The sequence below is a fragment of the Stegodyphus dumicola genome, chromosome 1 (assembly GCF_044657685.1).
Source record: "Stegodyphus dumicola isolate Sdum_Otavi_A_Nest chromosome 1, ASM4465768v1".
NCBI lineage: Eukaryota > Metazoa > Arthropoda > Arachnida > Araneae > Eresidae > Stegodyphus > Stegodyphus dumicola.
In genome coordinates this window covers 174,569,531-174,593,273 of record NC_140768.1, presented here as the reverse complement: position 1 = coordinate 174,593,273, position 23,743 = coordinate 174,569,531, and the positions used below count along the sequence as shown (strand labels likewise).

The 23,743-nt window shown below is 36.4% G+C and overlaps 1 protein-coding gene across 1 annotated transcript in view; it reads right to left on the bottom strand.

The window, feature by feature from the left end:
* Nucleotides 1–3,928: 3,928 nt before the first annotated feature.
* Nucleotides 3,929–23,743, bottom strand: part of LOC146999393 (CUB domain-containing protein 2-like) — a 52,025-nt gene continuing 32,210 nt past the window's right edge. Inside the window, exons 11-12 of the mRNA XM_085823920.1 lie at nucleotides 7,474–7,656; nucleotides 3,929–4,900 (exon numbers count right to left, since the gene is read on the bottom strand). Of these exons, the coding sequence (XP_085680046.1) occupies nucleotides 4,845–4,900; nucleotides 7,474–7,656 (239 nt within the window). The 3' untranslated portion in view covers nucleotides 3,929–4,844. The remainder of the gene's footprint in view (nucleotides 4,901–7,473; nucleotides 7,657–23,743) is intronic.

Below are 23,743 nucleotides of genomic sequence, written 5' to 3'. Positions count from 1 at the left end.
ATCAAGAAATGAAGCAATCCTGAAATGTTATTATTATTTTTAGAATAAGGAGGAAAGAAAATTGAGAATGAAGAATTAACAGGCTATTATTAAATTAAATTAATAGAGCTGATTTGCATACGATTACAAAATGTTCAGTCGCGGTCCCCTCAAGGAGGGTTTAGGGTTGCCAGAAAATGGCAAAGGAAGGCAGGGCTGCCATATTTGTCAAGAAAAGCCTATATGGCAGCAAAATTGGCGATATGCCATAGAAGGATGGAGAATCTTCTGGAAAAATTTCTTACCGGTTTGGCCCAGAATGTTCTCAAAAGCAGCCTAAAAGCTATATAAAACCTGCTTGTCCGCGGAGTAGCAGTCGATCGTGAGCCTATGGAGTTGTTCTGATATCAGTTGTTGGGTTCTTACGGTTTCGTGGATTTGGAGAGATTGACGATAACATTTGATGAAGAATTAAAACAATTTATCAGCCAGTATATTCAGTACAGCTGTAAAAACACGTTTACACTCGTCGAAAAACTACAACAAACACGATGAAACAATCAACAACACAGCCTTTAAGCTATCAGTCTATAGCGATGGAGATGTCTTTCCTTTAATTTCTCTTCCTTTTAATTCCTTTCTGTTATTTTGCATTTTCAAATGTACCATACTGAACTAGTTTGCAATGCGGCTTTGTAGTGTATTGTACCATATGATTTAATATATTAGCGGATTTTACTTATGTATTGCAACGGAGTTTGTAGACACACTAGTACGGTGGTATTAGATATCTGTGTATAATTTATATTGCAACGTAACTTTTGTATTATAGATTTCTCACATAGAAATTATGGTGTTCAAAGTATTAGGATCATTTGTATATTACTGCATTATTATTATTATTTTGACCACGTTTCGACATACAATATATTTTCCCTGTAGGCGAACAATTTCATTTGGTTTACCTTCGTGGTTGGATCAGCAGTGAACTCGCTCATTCACTCACCTAAACCTTTTTAAACCGTATAGAAAATATTTGGAACATTCTTGATGGCGCCGTTTCATTTCGCCTGCCCTCTTCCAGAATGCATCAAAACCTGGAAACGGCACTGCTGCAGGAGTGAGAGAAATTTCCAGTAGTGTCTCACAAATTTCCTCATTTCTAGTGTGTGAAGTCAGGTCGTGAGAATTACAGAACTGTTAAATTGAACATATCCTCTTTTAGCCTCCTTTTTCCTTCGATATAGAAGGCTCTGTTTCAGAACTTCCATAGCGCATGAGCCTTAGAAATGGATCATGAAAGTTTTACATGATTATTACATTAAATCTATAACATTTCGTTAAAATGCATCCATCAGTTTATGAAATGATACGGAAATTCTCTTAATTCTGAACACATAATAAGTATTTGCAAGTGAAAATTTTTTTTTACTTCCGAAAAAAGAATAGTTATTACACTATTGTCTTAAATTCGATTTGTTACATTTTGTTCCGAAAAGCAGGTATAGGAAAAAAAATTCAACCTGCTAAAATTTCTTTAAAATAAGCTTGTTCTTTGAAAATATTCTTCTTTGAAAATATTCTAAAATGGCCTATGGAATTTAATAATTAGTAACTCAAATAAAAGATGTAGCCGCACGAATGGAAAAATGGATAAGGACTCTGATTGCCACAAACTGCTCGGTTTCGAATTCCGGAGATGCCATGGATGTAATTTGTTCATTTCTTCATAGGAGGCAGCGGCGACCCACTTATTATATGCTTCCAGAACAAAGGCCTTCTTGCGGCCAACGCAAGAAAGGATTAAGCATGATTTCATTCGCAATAATAAATGAAGGCGTTATCTTTATTGTTGCGAAGCTTAGTCTCTCTACATTGGCAACAAATCTACTATTCTGCTGTTTCAAATGTCCGCCATGTTATTTAAATGTTAGGCTTAACCGTACTTAAACAGCTTTGAAATTGTTGATAATTCTACAAATATTGCTTGCAGGTTTCCTAAAGCATAAAAACCTTAACCGGCAGATAAGAGCAATATGATTGAATCATTTTTAAAGTAAAAACTGCACAATTTACAAACATATAAGAGTAAAGAAACTGAGCCGGGTAACAGAGTGGATGTATATATAAATATATTCATATACGTTTGGTGCGGCCGATTGCAACCAAAATACGAGGTGCACATCTACATGTTATAGGAGTCCTATATACAAAATTTCAACGTTCTGAGACTACTCCTTTTGGAGTTATACAAGATACATACGTACGTACGTATACGTATGTATACTCCGAAAAATTCTCTTCAGAATTGATTTTAAAGCAGTTTTTTAATTTTTTGGAGGAAAAGAGTGTTTTATTCTCTCCTTACGTACAGATGTCAAGGAAAAACATCGTTAAATTGCATTCGATAACGGTCAAAATAGATATTTTCGTTGAAATATGCTGCCTGAAACCTTTCGAGGTTACAATACTTCCTTTTTACTTCGTACAAGGAAGTAAAAAAACAAAACAATATTGACCTGCGTTAACTAGTTTTATAGACACAAGAACATATTTTCATTCTAGATCTGATGTCAGAAAATAAAGATTTTCGCTTTCCTTTTACATAAAACAGCACAATCATTGACATGTTATGCATTTTACTTTCACCGTCGTAATTTTTATCTCCACAGTAGTTAAATTATGATTTTGCTTTGCATCCCTTCTGAAAGGTATTTCAATAGAATTACAAGACAGAACTTAAATAGAGGAAGATAGAGCTTGGAAAATATTCTAATAATCTGAATTACAACGAGTATTGGCTCTAAAATAAATATAACTCCTATTTTGCATAAAATCCCTGCAAAACAATTGAAAGCATTTGCTCTTAGTTAGCACAAATTAATCATTTACAATACTTACATTTGAACAACAGTCTAATATTTGTGGCGATTTTCGTTTTATGGAAATACATGTTTTTATCTCTTCAATCATACTGATTAACTTGTAGAGGCATTAGGATTTTTTGGAAGCAGAAGAGATGAAAAATTAGCAATTGCACGTCTTCGCCGGGAATCGAACTACGGACCTCTGGACGGGCTAGCGTGCAGAACCACTACACCACGAAGGCACGCTAGGAAAGTGGATGGAATACCTTATATACTCTCTTTTTATAGGGCGACTGGGGTTTTAGGGGACCCATTCGCCAAATCTTGGGTGTGGAGAATTCTCATCCAACATCCTTTTAGTTCGGGAGCCACTGTAGAGACATTAGGTGTGAAAGCAGGCAAGATGAAACATCAGCAATCGCCTTCGCCGGGAATCGAACTACGGACCTCTGGAATACCCGCCCAGCGTGCAGAACCACTACACCACGGAGATATGCTAGGAAAGTGGGAGAAATACCTTATAAACTATAGTACACAGTATATTTTCCAATTTTCAGAATGGGGAGATGCAAGCAGTAATAACTGGAAGGCTGCATAATAGCAAGAACGAGTACTTCTTGCTGAGACATCAGTTACTCAATTGTATCTTCCTGCTATATGAGTAGTATTGTAAACATTGCCACCAAGGGCGGCAGATTGTATCATAAAACACAGCGAAGCAATTTCTTCAGATATTTCAAAATACCAATATTGATGAACAGAAATTCAGCGAAGACGAAGTTCACTGCTTAAAATAAATAATTCGAAACCTTAACAGTTTTATAAATTCTTAAGATTTTCTACCAAAATTATGAACAGAGACACAAAGCGATGTATCCGACAGGCTGCGAACAAAATAAGGTTCAAAGAATTTCCCGTTTAACTTACTTATTTTCGAAACTTCATGAAATATTTTAACTCGGGTCGTATTTTTTAAACATTTTAAACATAACCCTCTGTTTTACTTTGTGTTTTACAGGAAATTTCTGTTATGCCTACATGTTTATAGCATTTTATTTTTATTACGAAGTATGGAAGTTTAAGGATATTGATACAGAGACCTAACACCGATAAAATGAAACCAACTGTGAAATCATTCGGTGCTAACCTTTAACAACAGCAAACACATTGTAATGGAGAAAAATTAAAAAATGATAAATAAACGGATATTATATTGTGCATAACTCGTCTTTATTCTTAGTTTTTTAATTTTTTTAATGGGTGTACAATGTCCATCTACAAAACAAAGCAAATTCGTAAAGATATATATAATATCTACCTGCTCAAGTAGTTTAAATACAGAATTACGTTGCAAAATTTGAGCCTTGCACTTGTTTTAAGAACGCTGCTTATTTATTTCTATAGTTGTAAGAAATTACAAAATTTGTTTTAAAACAATCCGAAACTTTAGAAACACTGACGTAGTAGAAGGTGGTGTGGTGTATGGTGTATTTAATTATGGCAAAGCACACTAGGGCTATCTGCCTAAGGGGAGGGATGCCTTTCGTGGAGGACTTTCTAAGGGAAACTGGCTCGTATACACGTTACACATGGGGAAAACCACGAAAACGCCCATGCAGCCAGCCCATTCGCGGGATTCGAACCTCGGACCGAACTACCAGTGTTCAGCGACTTTACCGCTCGGCCGCTGGTGGGCCCCGTAATAGAAGGAGAGAAAAATATGTCGGAAGGAAATTAAAGTTTAAAATATTACCATAAATGCGGTAGTTTTGCGCATGAAAATGTGTTTATCATCGAATCAGAGTATTCCGATGATAATAATTCACATGCTTACACAATAAAAAATACATATATGCATCTGTCTTGACAATCGAAGATTCAAAGGCATGTAACATATATCAATATATCAAAGAAAATTATAACTAATTCAATTATGTTTAATTTAAAAATTATCACATTTTCGCAGATATATTTAGTAATATGAATGATGCGCCATTATCATTTTATATTAGCATTAGGATATAAATGAAACAATGATAACGCCTCCTCTGGATCTGTTAAAAAGAAAAACAAAATGTTAGAAAAAGAAGGAAATTAATAATTCATAATGAAACAAAAGTTACAAACAATATAATAGCTATTACAAATATATATGAAAACATTCTGCTGCAGTTCATATTACAAATGATTACAGGTTATAAAGAAAGGTCTTCTCAGAAATCGGCGTTTCGCATAACATGGTGAAAATGGTAAACGGAGATTTTTGCCAGATATTTATCCTCATTTTGTATTATTCTCTTTTAAAAGGCTAAGTAAAATAAGCATTAATTAAAAATTCCTTCATAGAATAACATACAAAAATTCAAATTGCACACATGTTTATTAAAAATTATCTGAAAATTATCTTAATTTATTCTTTGAGTTGTGGTGGAACCGTGAGTCTCAGGCACATAGTTGGTTGGTTGATCTCGTGTCCTTTGAGACGTCAAATGGATTCGTGAGTGAAAATCACAGCTTTTCCAGTTCTACTAAACAGCTATCCCTGGAGAGGAAATTTCCTCAAGCTATGTAGAGCTGCAAGTATTACCGGACAGGTGAAGATATGTTCTGAAGAAAGCTCCGTTTCGGGGCAGTTTCTATAAGTTCTATATGATCTGATACCGTCTTCATTAATTTTCCTTCCTCTAAAACGGCAAGTTCTCATTCTAGTAATGGTCTTCGTAATTTCTCTGTTTGCATGAATATCACATATCTGATGGTATTCCTTAATCGATTTCTCTTTGAGTTTATATATGGCAATGTCATTAGCATCTTCAAGAGTGACGAGGATTGAGTTGTTGAGATTTCTTTCCTTTATAGCCAGTTCATCGGCTTCTTCGTTTCGATCGATTCCACAGGCACTTGTTCAAGATATTATTAGTAGTCCCGAAACACCTTCTGTATGATAATTAATATACATGAGTGTTTACTATTAATGAAAGTTGCAAGAATGAAACGTTTTAAATCTCGCAGAGAATATATGGCGCTAGGCAGATATTTTGTAAAATTCTAGGTTAGAATTTTATAATACACGATGCGAAATTTTACAAATTGACATGCTTAACCTTTTAACTGTCAAGTTATTTTGATGATTTAGGTGCATAAATTGTCAATTTTTTTTTTAATTTCAAAAATGAAATGTTTACCTCGCAGTCAAAAACATGCTGCGCACTTTGAAACCTTCAGTAAAATGCTGCCATCTGTTGAACTATAATAACTCCGAAATAAACTTCTCACGATATATATTCGGGTATCAATACGATGCTCTCAAAATATATTAGCCCGACATTTCCTACAGTTCTACTCGGGCATGACATTTTGGAATACCAGTGCTGTGCCCGAGATTATTTCGGGCATTACAGTTAAAAGGATCCTCTGTTTTCAGGTCAAAAATGAATCAGAGAAAAGTGTAGATGATCAGAGTGGTGACTCAGTACTTCTGTCCAAAATAACTTACTGAAAGAAAACTGTAGGAAATGTGAGGCCCTCTTATTTGCAACTTTTAAATGCTGGTCCCCGATTTCAAACATGGACGTAAAATATTTTTGATAAATTACAAAGGGCAATCCAGTCATGGTAAAAACACAGAGAAACATCATATGTACTAGGATATGATCATGGACGATCGTCGAGGGACTGCAAAAATTGAACCTGAACGTTTTCAGATCTTATCTCAGAACGCAAATGTTAACAGATACATGTTTCCAAATCTTCTGAAGTACTGAAATGTGTTATTATTCTATCTCATGTATCATGAAACATGGCATGATTCGTATTGCTTAAGATACAAGATGTTTCACGTGACCATTTTGCTGAAGTCAGATTTTTACATTTTTAATAATTTAGCTTTCACATTTTTACTGCGTAACAAGTTATCCTGGCGAATCGTGGTCCGATTCCCGGCGAAGGCGTTGCTAGTTTTTCATCTTGCCTGCTTCCATAAAATACCTAATGTCTCTACAGTGGCGCCCGAACTAAAAGGTTGTTGAATGAGGATTCCTGACACTCAGGATTTGGCGATTGGGTTCCCTAAAAAAACCTAGTCACCCTTTAGGGGAGTATATAAGGTATTTTTCCCGCCTTCCTAGCGTGCTTTCGTGGTGTAGTAGTTCTACGTTCTTCTTTCGTGGTGTAATACGCTGGGATGGTATTCCAGAGGTCCGTGGTTCGATTCCCGGGGAAGGCGTTGCTAATTTTTCATCTTGCCTGATTCCAAAGAATACCTAATGTAAATGACATATGTAAATGTGAATTTTATTGTAAATTTATATAGAATTATTTAAACATGTTGCAAAAGGGGCCGGAATGTTCGATTTAATGTAGCACCCTCTTGTGGCGTAAGCTTAGTTAACGTTACTTCGAACCAGCGCCATAATCTCTCGTGCTTACACCAAACACATGCATTTTTATGTTTACAGTATTTTCTCAGAAATAGAGCAGATATTTAGAAATATGGAAAAACATGCTAGGAATGCAAAAGTATGATTTTGTTCATATAGTTTTCTGCAGCATTGTTTATGCTGTTCCTGTTTTAAAACACATAATTAAACTAGATTATTGAAATGGAATAAAGCAATTTTATACTTACCTAGAACTTCGTATATAAATTTAAATCCATGCGGTCTCGAATTGTCATTTTTGAATATTATCGTAACTGGTCCAAGTAATGTATAACTTGGTGGTGGGTTGTCATCGCAGTATTTGGCCTTTTTGTTAGATTCAGCTACATCTTCCTCATATATTTCCAAATAAGCGGTCGTGCAAATGACATCTATTAAAATAGTTAATAACTTCTGCATTAAATCAGCTAAATTACAACACAAATGCCAGCAAACAAAATAATTATTCCTAAAAAATATCGTTATTTTAGGACTTGAGCAGTTTTAGGATAATTATAAGGTGTTGAGTTAACTAATTTTTAGGGAATCTGAGATAATAATTTCTAGGGAACACGTTGTAAGGATCTTAAGTTTTACTAACGTTTATTTCATTTTAAATCTTTACTATCACTTCTTATTTTCTACTTCCGGCCAGAATTAAAAGCTTTAACTTATTTATGCAAATTTGTCTGGCGAACGCCAAGTCCTTAAGTTGTGGCTTTTTGCCAAGCAAGAAGAGGAAGGAGTTAGTAGAAGCAAGCCGCTTGCCTTAGCAGTTTTTACTCGGTTGCTGGTTGCCTTCCAGGCCAGAGGTTTAATCCTCCTAATAATTTTAAACGTATTGTAGTGTTAACAGTTCTCTGTACTACATACGGCTTCCTGTTAATATACAGCCAATCTTCCACGTAGGCCCTTGTTTATTATTCCAAAGTTAAGTTAGACTTTAGTTAATATTTTTATATTCTTACGTTCAGACCACAAGTGGTTGGTCTCTGTATTCCGAAGTCCGGAAATTATTGTAAAGAGTGAAAAATAAAGGGTTTCGTATACCCTTCCTGTGTATCTTGTCTACTTCCCACATTTATTGAACATAGCTTTAGTAAGCTCCCTGTTCCGAGTAAGGTTCTTGAATGTTCCCAAAGCAAGTAAAACGGAACACTGAACCTGATAGTGGCGACCAACGAAGAAGAATAACCATGGCCGAGTTTCAAGAAGAACCTGTGCTGCCTGCAGAAGCGGCTCAGAATCCAAAAATGCCAGCTGCCGCCCTAGAAGGATTTGGTTACATCGTCCAGACCATGCGCGCAGCGATGAAACCAGAAGCAACATTTAATGGAAACTCATCGGTAACCAGTTTTTTGGAAAAACTAGATGACCACTTCATGATGTATTAGGTGCATGAGTACCAAAAAGTCACCTTAGCTACCAGCGCTTTGAGGGGCTAAGCGCTTAATTGGTTCAAATGCATAGGCAGAAGTCTCTTGGGTCAAGCAGGAAGTCCCACCTATACTTACGAAAATTTCAAGACTGCCTTAGTAAAAGCCTTCCCTGTCGTAAGGAATCGTGCGAAATTAGAAGCGGAACTTTTCAGCATATACCAGAAACCAATTGAAAATCTCTCAAGCTTTATTTTAAGAAAAAGTCACGTCTTCAAACTCTTGTATGGAAACCGTCCGGGTCCTGAGATAATTCAAGTGATTTTGCCGAGGTTACTTCCCCAAGTACAAGACTTTATTGAATTAAGGAATCCGACTACACAGGAAAAGTTATTTGAGCTAGCAATCCAGTTTGAAAGTCGAAGAACGGCGGACATTGAAAGAAGACGCCAGTATGAAAAACGAAACCAATTTGGTGAGCCAAGACCACAGCAAAGTCAAGCACACGGCTACGGAAGCAAAGCGAACCAGTGGGCAAGGAAACCCGAGCATCCAAAAACAGCCGGCGAACGTCGACAGTTCAATAGCAACCCAGGAAAAAAGTCTCAAGGCCAGTGGAAAAAGAAGGAAAGCATGGAAAGAAAAAAGGATTTAAACTAAAACGGATTTCTGCTGACGGGAGGGTGCGGAAATCCGAAGGCCAAGAAAACCCCTCTTCCTTCAAGTTAAATACAGTAATGGTGAAAAATTTGACTCTTCCGAAGATTGAAGTGTTGGTGAATAACATCCCAGCCACCGCACTCCTGGATACAGGCGCGCAGTGTTCCTGTGTGGCAGAAGATTCTTTTAGGAAATATTTTCGGAAATACCGCATATATAATTCGGATAATACGACAGTGTTAGCTGCGCAGGGAGAAAGATGTAAGTGCATAGGTAAATTACCGCTATACGTTCGTATCAAGGACTAGGAAGTAAAAATTATGTTTTTTATAGTAAAGAATCTGCAAGCACATATCATCTTAGGAATAGATTTTCTTTCAGAGGCAGAAGCAACGCTGGATTTTAATGAAGCGTCCCTTAAGCTGACGATGAAACCAGTTCGAGAAGAAAAAACGGAACCGCCAATGTTAAACCTTGACCACCGGCCTAAGGAAGAGCAACAAAGAATCCGACAAGTCGTAAGTGAATTTGCTTCGTTATTTAGTGATATTCCAAGATTTACTGAAGTTACTAACCATAGTATCGACACCGGAGATTCATTGCAGGTTCGCCGCAAAGCATACCGGTATGATAAGAATAAAGAAAAAATTATAGAATGGCACATTAGAGATATGTTACGGAAAAAGATCATAACGCCCATCTCAAGTAGTTATGCTAGCCTGGTGGTTTTATGTAAGAAAAACAATGACTATCCATTAACACATCCAAAAAGGAGGCGTTTCGCGATTGATTATCGTAAATTAAACTCCATAACTAAATATCCGGTATATCCGTTACCTATTATTCAAGAAATTCTAAGGAACATAACGTCTTATAAATATATGACGACTTTAGACTTAACGACTGGTTATTTTCAAATAGGGGTTAGACCGGAGGACATGCCTAAGACTGCTTTTATAACCACGTCTGGCACTTATGCATTTCTGCGTATGCCGTTTGGCTTTTCAGGGGCACCGGCAACATTTCAGCAATGTATGAACATTGTGCTAAGGCCTGTTCTTGGAAAGTCCACATTTATCTATTTAGACGTTATCATTATTACTAGTGATAATCTGGACCAACATGTACAGGATTTAAGACAGGTGCTTTCATTATTAAATGAGGCCAGTCAAAAAGTTAATGTCGAAAAGTGCAAATTTGCAGCCCCTGAATTAAAATATTTAGGTTACAAAATATCTCAGAAAGGAATCGAGACAGACAAATCAAAAATAATCGCTGTGCAAAAGTATCCGCCGCCAAATACGCGAAGAAGCTCTCTTCTTTTCTAGGACTTTGTTCATATTATAGGACCTTTATAAAAGATTTTGCAGCTATTGCTGAACCATTGTTAAAATTAAAAAGGAAAAAAGGCAAGATTCTCGTGGACGGCCGAAGCCAATAGTGCTTTCGAAAAATTAAAGCAAGCATTAACGCAAGCGCCTATTGAAATTTCCTGAAAAGGATGAGAATTTAGAAATTTCAGCGGATGCTTCGGATTATGCGGTAGGAGCGGTACTTTCGCAAAATCAGCAGCCCGTGGCATTTTTTAGCCGAACTTTAAATCAAACACAAAGAAACTATTCCGCGACCGAGAGAGAGGCACTTGCAGTTCTGTTAGCAGTGCAAAAGTTCCGAGTCTATTTTGGAAAGGCGCCGATAACAGTGTACTCTGATCATGCGGCGGTAACTAGATTGTACTCAGGGAAAAATTTATCCCCAAGGTTAATAAGATGGGCACTCAAGCTGCAAGAATATAATCTGGTAATCAAGCATACCCCCGGAAAGGAAAATATCGTAGCAGATGCCCTATCAAGAATTAAAATAGACGAACAAGTAATAACCGTAAAGGTGGCAATGCTTACAGCATGTACAATAAATTCCCGAGAAACTGTAATAACCGAAATGGGTAAAGATCCTGAGTTTCGAAGCATTTATGAGTATTTGAAGGATCCTGAAAATTTTAGCCACCACGATATTGTGGCGATAAGAAATAGGGCGGCCCATTACGAACTAATAGATGGTCTATTATTCTATACAAAAACTACGAATTCCAACAACGAATTTCGACCTGTTATCCCAGCTAGTCTTAGATTAAATATCCTGCAGGAGTTACATGACAGCCCTTTAGCTTCTCATGCTGGTATTCGAAAAACTATCCAACGCGTACGCGAGGCAGTCTATTTTCCTGAACTGCAAAAGTTAACAAGGGCGTATGTCCAGTCCTGCCCAACATGTCAAGCAGTTAATTATATTAATTTCCGCCCGGCCGGGTTTCTAAATAGTATTAAATCCGATTTTCCAAATGAAATAATTGGTATCGATTTATTGGGCCTTTCCCAAAAAGTCAGTTAAATAAAAGTCGGTATCTCCTTGTTATGGTTGACATTTTAGTAACTGGACCGAAATTGTTCCCTTAAAACGAGCCTCCGCGATATTAGTTACTGGTTCTATTTTAAAAAAATATATTTTAAAATACGGGGCGCCCCTAAAAGTTATATCGGATAGTGGTCCTCAATTTGTAAGTAATATATTTGAAGACATGTGCCAAAAACTGGGCATACGTCATTTAAAAGTGGTCCCGTATCGGCCGCAATCAAATATAGCGGAACGGGTCAATAGAAATATAGTGAAACTTATCCGTAGTTATGTTAAAAATTTTCATAAAAGCTGGGATAACTATGTCAATGAATTTGCTTTCGCCTTTACGACCGCAAAACATGATACAACGGGCAAAACTCCTGCTGAGTTATTTTTAGGCAGAAAGATTATAACGCCGTTAGATAAATTATTTTATGTTCAACAAAGAGCCGCAGAATTTAAAATGGGTGATATAGAAAAATTAATTAGAGAAGCAAAAAAGAACACTGAAGTAGCACAAAGAAAACAGAAGCTCTATTATGATTTGAAACGACGGGGAGTAACTTAAAAAGTAGCAGATGAAGTATTAAAAATTAAGCATTCTCTTTCTTCAGCACCAGAAGACAAAACCGCCAAATTTTTTCCACGATTTGAAGGACCATATGTCATAGAAAAAATAACTCACGCTGTAGTGGTGTTAAAAGCCAGGAATGGTGAAACATGCTCCGCAAATATTGACTAAATAAAACCATACTATGACCGTAATAAAATGTATATATTTAAAGATATTTTGCAGGATCCGGCACGGCAGGCACAAGCTCCAGAGGTGGAACAACGACAAGTACAAGGGCAAGCCATTAGGAGGCAGAAGCAATTGAAAAGAAAGTTTCCCCGCTGGAAAATTGAAGGTAACAAGAAAAAGAAGCCGTTCCATCGTCCAGAAAAGAGAGCTCACGACCACCCCCAGAATGAAAAAGGGAGAAGTACGACGAATGCAAAGAGAGCCAAGAGAAATAACGGCAACTATAACCCGGCTCCCAAACGGAAGATATACTCATCGGACAGGACTCTACGCAGCAAATGTCGTCGAATTGCGGAACGACCACCAGCGGCGGAGGAGAAGATACAAGGAAAATTTGAACGGCCAGCAACGTGGTCCAAGCAGGAACGAGAGAGAAGTGTCCCGGTTCCGCCAAGACCAGCGGCCATCAAACGGCCAAGACCACAGGCAGAGGCGAAAAAGAAGGTCTTCAAGGGTGACCGAACTGGAGGGAAAAGAAAGCTTCTAGAGGTAGAAGGATAAATCAAACAAGAATCTTCGCTACCTTCCAGGACTGGGCAGAGAAAAGAATGTCCGAATATCACAAAGATAAGTAAAACTTTATGTTACATTGCAAACTTAAGTTAATCTTTCATTCTCACTGCAAGTGGCAGATTTCAAGACGTTTTACCTCATGTGAAGTCTACCTTTATCGCCAAAAAGGCGAGAAATGAGTTGTTACCTATTTTGGTATTACGTTTTTCAATTACTCGCGAGTAAAACTAAAGTTGATGTATAATAGGAATGTGTAAATACTTGAATATTGTAAAAGTTATTGTATAAATTTTATTTAAAACATTCTGGCAAGAAAGAAGTTTTAGTCTGAAAGACTTTTTGAAATGTAGTATTTCAATGTAGAAAGAATTGGCACTTGCTTTGAAAAGAATAGAAGTTAACAATGTACTACTAATGTAAGTTTTAAAATGCGTAAAATTAACGGCATGTTAATATGTTCTTATATACAATGTGAACTGTTATTTTAAATGTTAAAAAATACTGTGATATGGTAAAAGTGAGAGTAATGCCAAAAATGTTAAACTTATTCGTGTGACTGAAAAAAAAAAAAAAAAAAAAAAAGAGAGAAAAGTATTGTGAATATGTGTTAAAAGTCATGAATGAATGTAGTTAGGCTCTCTGACGCTACACTTCAGAGTTAGCCACTTTCAGAATAATACCTCAGGGTTTAGAGTTGAAGATAGGTGTGTTACGAGGACTTGTTATGTTGAATTTTAACACGTTAGTGTTTTGATTGTAGGCGGCAGTGTTGAACACGTATACATAAACACATTCGTGTTTGATGTTTTCTTTTACAACACATGTTAGAGAGCACGGGGAGAGATAATTAAAATAAAGTCATGAATGAAATAAGAATGTTAAGAGAAATATAAATATTCATGTTACTTGCCATTTCATTGTGTAACATTTCATTAAACTAGTTTTCCTATCAGATATCTGGTAGGAACCAGATTTCAACTAAAAGCTCCTGTTTAGATGCAGTACAGATGAAAAGTAATTGTCCATGGACCTGATAATGTAAAAACAAATTTTTTAAATTTCTAGTTTCTAGTGAGAAATGTTTGTAAAAGATTGGCCTCGCGTTAGATTCTAGAGCTAAAAGTTTTCAACAAGGTCGTTTTAGACCTCAGTTTCAAACTAATTAACTCTGGCGGGAAGTATGTAAGGATCTTAAGTTTTACTAACGTTTATTTTATTTTAAATCTTTACTATCACTTCTTATTTTCTACTTCCGGCCAGAATTAAAAGCTTTGACTTATTTATGCAAATTTGTCTGGCGAACGCCAAGTACTTAAGTTGTGGCTTTTTGCCAAGCAAGGAGAGGAAGGAGTTAGTCGAAGCAGGCCGCTTGCCTTAGCAGTTTTTACTCGGTTGCTTGTTGCCTTCCAGGCCAGAGGTTTAATCCTCTTAATAATTTTAAATGTATTGTAGTGTTAACAGTTCTCTGTACTACATACGGCTTCCTGTTAATATACGGCCAATCTTCCACGTAGGCCCTTGTTTATTATTCCAAAGTTAAGTTAGACTTTAGTTAATATTTTTATATTCTTACGTTCAGACCACAAGTGGTTGGTCTCTGTATTCCGAAGTCCGGAAATTATTGTAAAGAGTGAAAAATAAAGGGTTTCGTATACCCTTCCTGTGTATCTTGTCTACTTCCCACATTTATTGAACATAGCTTTAGTAAGCTCCCTGTTCCGAGTAAGGTTCTTGAATGTTCCCAAAGCAAGTAAGGCGGAACACTGAACCTGATAACGTAATATGAAGTGAATTTTGGAAATTTGCAAACTTTACTCTTGACATTTAAAACATTTTAGGGAAATAACCAAGGGCATATAGAAGTGTAAAAAGATCAGTTGGTATAAAATTGATATATATATATATGTAATAATAAAATTCCATAGTCAAGAATACACTTAAAATTCTAACTGCATGTTCTTTTCATTTTTTAATGGCGATGGTCTCTTATTTGAAAGTACGTGGAATTAAATCCACATCCCCGTAGTCAAGTTGTTTTTCCCGCCTTTTCTACACGTACAGTTATAGAATGTTCTGGAAATATGTAAAGCGAACTGGATTGGTTGACGAGGCTCACGTCATTTCTTGGAAGCTGCGCCTTTCCAGAGGCTATAAAAGGACTCGCAAAAGAATATCGGGGGCTTTTTCTTAAATGTCTCGATGCAGTAAACTTCATACAAAAAGTTATTAGTAATTCTTTTTATTTACTCCGGATATCTGATTCTGTAACTGCTATTTCTCCTGAATAATAATAAATGGATCATGTTTTCTAAACTTATCGTCTCATAATTTAAGCTACGACTACATTTGTATTTCTTCAGCAATCTATTTATTTAGGACAAAAGCTGGTACATCATATATATATATACAAACACTGGTGTAAACATGCTAGAAAGTAGTGTGAAGAAAATATAAAATAAAAGAATATGCCCAATATCTCATTTAAGAGCTTTTATTGCTTTACTTAAAATATCAGATGTGTACATCACATGATTTCCTTGTACAGAATATTAAATTATACGCATTTTTTCTTGCATTTCATTTAAACTTATTGGACATAATTAAATCTGCTTAGTCGATAGCGCATAAACCACAACAGACTCCCTTTGCGACAAGGCAAAAATACATAAACTCAAAATATCTATATTACAATTTGCAAATTAATCTGAAACCCTTAAAAGTAAATCTTAAACACTTATTTCCTCGAATAAACTCCAGAATGGATTAAGCATGATTTAATTCGCAATAATAAAAGAAGGCGTTATCTTTTTTGTTGCGAAGATTAGTTTCTCTAGATTGGCAACAAACCCGCTTTTCTACTAAGTTACAAATGTAAACAAATATGACACCGATATCGTAAAAATTATTAGACATAATTTCTCGTACTTACACCAAACACATGCATTTTTATGTTTACAGTATTCTCTCAGAAATAGAGCAGATATTTAGAAATATGTATAAAAAATGGAAAAAACATGCTAGGAATGCAAACAACTTTTAAATTGTTGATAATTCTACAAATACTGCATGCAGATTTACTAAAGGCATAAAAAGCTTAACCGTAAGATAAGAACAACATAATTTAATAATTAATGCCCAATTTACAATATGAGAATAAAGCATATGAGAATAAAGAAATTGAGCTCACTGAGCCGAGTAACAGAGTGGATATATATATATTATAATAATAGCAGGTAGAAACTTTTGCGGTAGATATCTTAGCAGTAGATAGTAGCAGGTAGATATCTTTTTGCAGCATTATGCGCAAAAATTTTTAAGACAAAATAGGGTCTTACGTCTAATTACTTGTTAACTTTACAATTTCTTTTTCAATATATATATATATATATATATATGGTCAGCAATCTCGGCGTGTATTTGAGAGGTCCATGGTTCGAGTCCCGGCGAGGGCATTGCTCATTTTTCACATCTCCTGCTTTCAGAAAAATCCTAATGTCTCTACAATGGCGCCCGAACTAAATGAGGTGGTGGTTGATGATTCTACACTGCCAGGATTTGGCGATTGGGTCCCCTAATCCCTATTCGCCCTTTAAAAATCGGGAGTATATAAGGTATTTCTACTGCCTTCTTAGCATACCTTCGTGGCGTAGCGGTCAGCACGCTCGGCGCGTATTCGACAGATCTGTGGTTCGAGTCCCGGCAAGGCCATTGCTGGTTTTTTATATCTTCTGCTTTACAAAAATCTTAATGTCTCTACACAATTAATACAAGAATTGACGTGTTACTCTGTTTAATCGCTATTGTTCTATACAGAGTAATAAAGATAAGTCTATTTTTGTAGTCTCAATGATTGGAAATCTAAAGATCGTTAAAAGAAATGTCAATCATTTTTCACGATCTCTTGACTCAGTATTGAAACCAATCACGATTACACTACCAAAAAAGTAGGTTTTTTTTTTTTTGTTTTGTTTTTGTTTGAAAACATACAGAATCCCCGTGCACCTCATATGTTCAACACGGGGCTTACAAGTTAGTTAATTGTTTTCGCATAACGAAGGCTAAGTAAGTTAACTGAAACATTAAAAGTTACATGCATAAGTAAAGCAAACAAAAGGAGAGAACAGCAATCTGGAGAGAACAGCAAATATTTCGCCATGTTTCCACTTCGCGCACATGATATTTTAAAAATGGCTAATGGTACATACTTGAAATTGGATGGAATTCTTTATATGGGCACTATTTTCTAACTGAACCAAAAATCTGATGAATATTTTAATATTGAAAAATTTTATGCCCAAAAACATTAAAAATTGTTTTAATAAAATACATTTTATAAACTCAACTCAAAATAAAATAAAAATTTAACATGAAACTTTTAGAATTTTAGGTTCACAGTAGTTCCCAAATGTTTTAAAAGCTATATATTAAATATGGAATTAAATTATGCAACAGAATGTTTTAAACTGTGCGCACAAGGTGGAAAGATGACGAAAAATGTTGTCACAAAGCGGATTAAATTATAAAAATATTTGTGGCAACACAAACTTTCTGATGAATATATTTCAGAAAGCAGCTATATTATGTAGTCAGCTGTAAAAGGTTGGAAGTAATTGCTTTTAAAATAAATAAGTTATCCCAATTCTTGCAACAGTCACCTATTCGAAGATCTTATGGGTTTTAAGGTGTATGAGCCCCCTTAACGAAAACAGATAAGTTCACTGGCCAAATCACTCCGAACATTTTCAAATAGTTCTGCAAGCATAATCTAGGGACATCAAATGTAATGCATGAAAAAATCAAATGTTCCACATCCTGAGGTACTCTTTTTGAACATTCACATAAATTGTTGTATCTTAGATTAAAACGAAACAGGTAACTTGCAAATTTACCGTGACCAGATAAAAATTGAGAAACTTAAAATTTATAGAGAGGAAAGACTCGGAATGCAGTCTATGATAAATAGAAGGAAAGAACTTTCTGGTGACCTCAGCATTACAAGATGAAATATATTCCTCATTTCACTTCGCTAAAAGCTTCTTATGAAAGGACTTCCAGTAGCTCTTTGGAATGCTAATGTTGATATCAGTGGGTAAATTTAAGGCATCTTTAGCTAAGAAACCAGCTCTTTCATTTCCATAGAAACCGTGATGAGCACGCATACAAGCAAAGCGGATATCAGTTTCTCTATTTTTAAGCGTATCAGGGTCAATGTTCCTTCTTACCTTCTTCGGGAACATACAAGGACCTGACTCGGAACAGAGAGCTTACTAAAGCTATGTTCACTAATTGTGGTAAGTAGACAGGATACAGACGAAGGGTATACAAAACCCTTTATTTTTCTCTATATACAATAACTTCCGTACTTCGGAATACACCGACCCGCTACTCGGGGTCTAACGTAAAAGTATAAAAATAAAACTAAACTCTAATTTAACTTTAGAATAATAAACGTAAATAAGGCAAACAGCAACTGCGTAAATTCTAAGGTAAGCGGCCAGCTTTGACTCAACTGCTTCCTCTCTCTCGCTTGGCAAAAGGCCACAACTTAAATACTTGGCGTTCGCCAGACAAACTTTGCATAAAAACCTTAACGCTTATAATTCTGGCCGGAAGTAGAAAATAAGAAGTGATAGTAAAGATTTAAAATAAAATAAACGTTAGTAAAACTTAAGATCCTTACATACTTCCCGCCAGAGTTAATTAGTTTGAAACTGAGGTCTAAAACGACCTTGTTGAAAACTTTTAGCTCTAGAATCTAACGCGAGGGCAATCTTTTACAAATATTTTTTCGCTAGAAACTAGAAATTTAAAAGAAAGAAATTTGTTTTTACACAAGCAGCTCCCAGGATATACAACAATTTTTTTTTCATCTGTACTGCATCTAAACAGGAGCTTTTATTCAATTCTGGTTCCTTCCAGAGATCTGGAAGGAAAACTAGTTTAATGAAATGTTACACAATGAAATGGCAAGTAACATGTATAATTATATTTCTCTTAACATTCTTATTTCATTCATAACTATTTTAGTTATCTCTCCCCGTGCTCTCTGACATGTGTTGTAAAAGAACACCAAACACGGATGTGTTTATGTCTATGTGTTCAACACTTCCTCCTACAATCAAAACACTAACGTGTTAAAATTCAACATACCAAGACCTCGTAACACACCCTAATTTCAACTCTAAACCCTGAGGTACTATTCTGAAAGTGGCTAACTCTGAAGTGCAGCGTCAGAGAGCCTAACTACATCATTCAACCTTTAACACATATTCACCATGATTTAGTCTTTTTACAGTCACACGAATAAAAAAAAAATTTAACATTACTTTCACTTTTACCATATCACGGTATTTCTTAACATTTAAAATAACAGTTCACATTGTATATCAGAACATATTAACATGCCGTTAATTTTACACATTTGAAAACATACATTAGTAGTACATTGTTAACTTCTATTCTTTTCAAAGCAAGTGCCAATTCTTTCTACATTGAAATAATACATTTCAAAAAGTCTTTCAGACTAAAACTTCTTTCTTGCCAGAATGTTTTAAATAATATTTATACAATAACTTTCTACAATATTTAAGTCTTTACACAACGCTATTATACATCAACTTTAGTTTTACGCGCGAGTAATTTAAAAACATAATACGAAAATCGGTAACAACTCATTTCTCGCCCTTTTGGCAATAAAGGTAGACCTCGCATGAGGTAAAACTTCTTGAAATCTGCTACTTGCAGTAAGAATGAAAGATTAACTTAAGTTTGCAAAGTAACATAAAATTTTACTTATCTTTGTGATATTCGGACATCCTTTTCTGGGCCCAGTCTTTAAAGGTATTGCAGATAGTTGTGTGATTTATCCTCCTTCTTGTACGGGCTCGCCCTTCAGTGCCTTCCTCTGGAAGCTTCCTTTTTTCACCAGTTCGGTCACCCTTGAATACCTTCTTTTTCTCCTCTGCTTGTGGTCTTGGCCGTTTGATGGCAGCTGGTCTTGGCGGAACCGGGAAACTTCTGTCGTGTTCCTGTTTGGACCTCGTTGTTGGCCGTTCAAATTTTCCTTGTAACTTTTCCTTCGCCGCTGATGGCCCTTCCGCAGTTCGGCTACATTTACTGCAGAGAGTCCTGTCGGATGAGTCGATCTTCCGTTTTAGAGCCGGGTTATAGTTGCCGTCATTTCTCCTGGTTCTCTTCACATACGTCGTCCTTCTCCCTTCTTCCTTCTGGGGGTGTTCGTGAACTCTCTTTTCTGGACGGTGGAAGGGCTTCTTTTTCTTGCTACCTTCAATTTTTCCGCGGGGCAATTTTCTTTTCACTTGCTCCTGCCTCTTATTGGCTTGCCCTTGTATTTATCGTTTTTCCACCTCTGGAGCTTGTGCCTGCGGTGTCTGCCGTGCCGGATCCTGCAAAAGATCTGAAAATATTTGCATTTTATTACGATCGAAGTAGGGCTTGATTTGATCAATGTTTGCGGAACAGGTTTCACCATTTCTGGCTTTTAACACTACTACAGCGTGAGTTATTTTTTCTATAACATATGGTCTTTCAAATCGTGGAAAAAATTTGGCAGTTTTATCTTCTGGTGCTGAAAAAAGTGAATGCTTAATTTTTAAAACTTCATCTCCTACTTTATAAGTTACTCCCCGTCGTTTCAAATCATAATAGAGCTTCTGTTTTCTTTGTGCTACTTCCGTATTCTTTTTTGGCTCTTTGTTGCACATAAAATAATTTATCTAACGGTGTTATAATCTTTCTGCCTAGAAATAACTCAGCAGGAGTTTTGCCCGTTGTATCATGTTTTGCGGTCCTAAGGGCGAAAGCAAATTCATTGACATAGTAATCCCAGCTTTTTTGAAAATTTTTAACATAACTACGGATAATTTTCACTATATTTCTATTGATCCGTTCCGCTATATTTGATTGCGGCCGATACGGGACCATTTTTAAATGACGTATGCCCAGTTTTTGGCACATGTCTTCAAATATATTACTTACAAATTGAGGACCATTATCCTATATAACTTTTAGGGGCGCCCCGTATTTTAAAATATATTTATTTAAAATAGAATCGGTAACTAATTTCGCGGAGGCTCGTTTTAAGGGAACAATTTCGGTCCATTTACTAAAATGATCAACCATAACAAGGAGATACCGACTTTTATTTAACTGACTTTTTGGGAAAGGGCCCAATAAATCGATGCCAATTATTTCATTTGGAAATTCGGATTTAATACTATTTAGAAACCCGGCCGGGCGGAAATTAATATAATTAACTGCTTGACATGTTGGGCAGGACTGGACATACGCCCTTGTTAACTTTTGCAGTTCAGGAAAGTAGACTGCCTCGCGTACGCGTTGGATAGTTTTTCGAATACCAGCATGAGAAGCTAAAGGGCTGTCATGGAGCTCCTGCAGGATATTTAATCTAAGACTAGCTGGGATAACAGGTCGAAATTCGTTGTTGGAATTCGTAGTTTTGTATAGAATAATAGACCATCTATTAGTTCGTAATGGGCCGCCCTATTTCTTATCGCCACAATATCGTGGTGGCTAAAATTTTCAGGATCCTTCAAATACTCATAAATGCTTCGAAACTCAGGATCCTTACCCATTTCGGTTATTACAGTTTCTCGGGAATTTATTGTACATGCTGTAAGCATTGCCACCTTTACGGTTATTACTTGTTCGTCTATTTTAATTCTTGATAGGGCATCTGCTACGATATTTTCCTTTCCGGGGGTATGCTTGATTACCAGATTATATTCTTGCAGCTTGAGTGCCCATCTTATTAACCTTGGGGATAAATTTTTCCCTGAGTACAATCTAGTTACCGCCGCATGATCAGAGTACACTGTTATCGGCGCCTTTCCAAAATAGACTCGGAACTTTTGCACTGCTAACAGAACTGCAAGTGCCTCTCTCTCGGTCGCGGAATAGTTTCTTTGTGTTTGATTTAAAGTTCGGCTAAAAAATGCCACGGGCTGCTGATTTTGCGAAAGTACCGCTCCTACCGCATAATCCGAAGCATCCGCTGAAATTTCTAAATTCTCATCCTTTTCAGGAAATTTCAACACAGGGGCTTGCGTTAATGCTTGTTTTAATTTTTCGAAAGCACTATTGGCTTCGGCTGTCCACGAGAATCTTGCCCTTTTTCCTTTTTAATTTTAACAATGGCTCAGCGATAGCCGCAAAATCTTTTATAAAGGACCTATAATATGAACAAAGTCCTAGAAAAGAAGAGAGCTTCTTTGCCGTGTTTGAGTCGGATACTTTTGTACAGCGATTATTTTTGATTCGTCTGTCTCGATTCCTTTTTGAGATATTTTGTAACCTAAATATTTTAATTCAGGGGCTGCAAATTTGTACTTTTCAACATTAACTTTTAGACCGGCCTCATTTAATAAAGAAAACACCTGTCTTAAATCCTGTACATGTTGGTCGAGATTATCACTAGTAATAATGATATCGTCTAAATAGATAAATGTGGACTTTCCAAGAACAGGTCTTAACACAATGTCCATGCATCGCTGAAATGTTGCCGGGGCCCCTGAAAGGCCAAACGGCATACGCAAAAATGCATAAGTGCCAGACTTGGTTATAAAAGCAGTCTTAGGCACGTCCTCAGGCCTCACCCCTATTTGAAAATAACCAGTCGTTAAGTCTAAAGTCGTCATATATTTATAAGACGTTATGTTCCTTAGAATTTCTTGAATAATAGGTAACGGATATACCGGATATTTAGTTATGGAGTTTAATTTACGATAATCAATCGCGAAACGCCTCCTTTTTGGATGCGTCAAAGGATAGTCATTATTTTTCTTACATAAAACCACCGGGCTAGCATAACTACTTGAGATGGGCGTTATGATCTTTTTCCGTAACATATCGGTAATATCCCATTCTATAATTTTTTCCTTATTCTTATCATACCGGTATGGTTTTTGACGAACTGGCATTGCATCTCCTTTGTCAATACTATGGTTAGTAACCTGGGTAAATCCTGGAATATCACTAAATAAGGAAGCAAATTCACTTGCCACTTGTCGGATTCTATCTTGCTCGTCATTAGGCAGGTGGTCGAGATTTAACCTTGGCGGTTCAACCTTTTCTACACGCACTGGTTTCATCGTCAGCTTAAGAGACGCTTCATTAAAATCCAGTGTAGCTTGTGCGTCTGAAAGAAAGTCTATTCCTAGGATTAAGTGTGCTTGCAAATTCTTTACTATAAAAAACATCACCTTTACTTGTTCGTCCTTGATACGGATATACAAAGGTACTTTACCTACGCACTTATATTTTTCTCCTGTCGCCGCTAACACTGTCGTATTATCCGCATTATATATGCGGTATTTGCGAAAATACTTCCTAAAAAAAACTTCTGCCACACAGGAACACTGCGCGCCGGTATCCAGGAGTGCGGTGGCTGGGATATTATTCACCAAGACTTCAATCTTCGGAAGTCAAATTTTTCACCATTACTGTATTTAACTTGTAGGAAGAGGGGTTTTCGTGGCCTTCGGATTTCCGCACCCTCTCGTCAGCAGAAATCCGTTTTAGTTTAAATTATTTTTCCTTTCCGTGCTTTCCTTCTTTTTCCACTGGCCTTGAGACTTTTTTCCTGGGTTGCTATTGAACTGTCGACGTTCGCCGGCTGTTTTTGAATGCTCGGGTTTCCTTGCCCACTGATTCGCTTTTTCTCCGTAGCCATGTGGTTGAGTATGCTGTAGT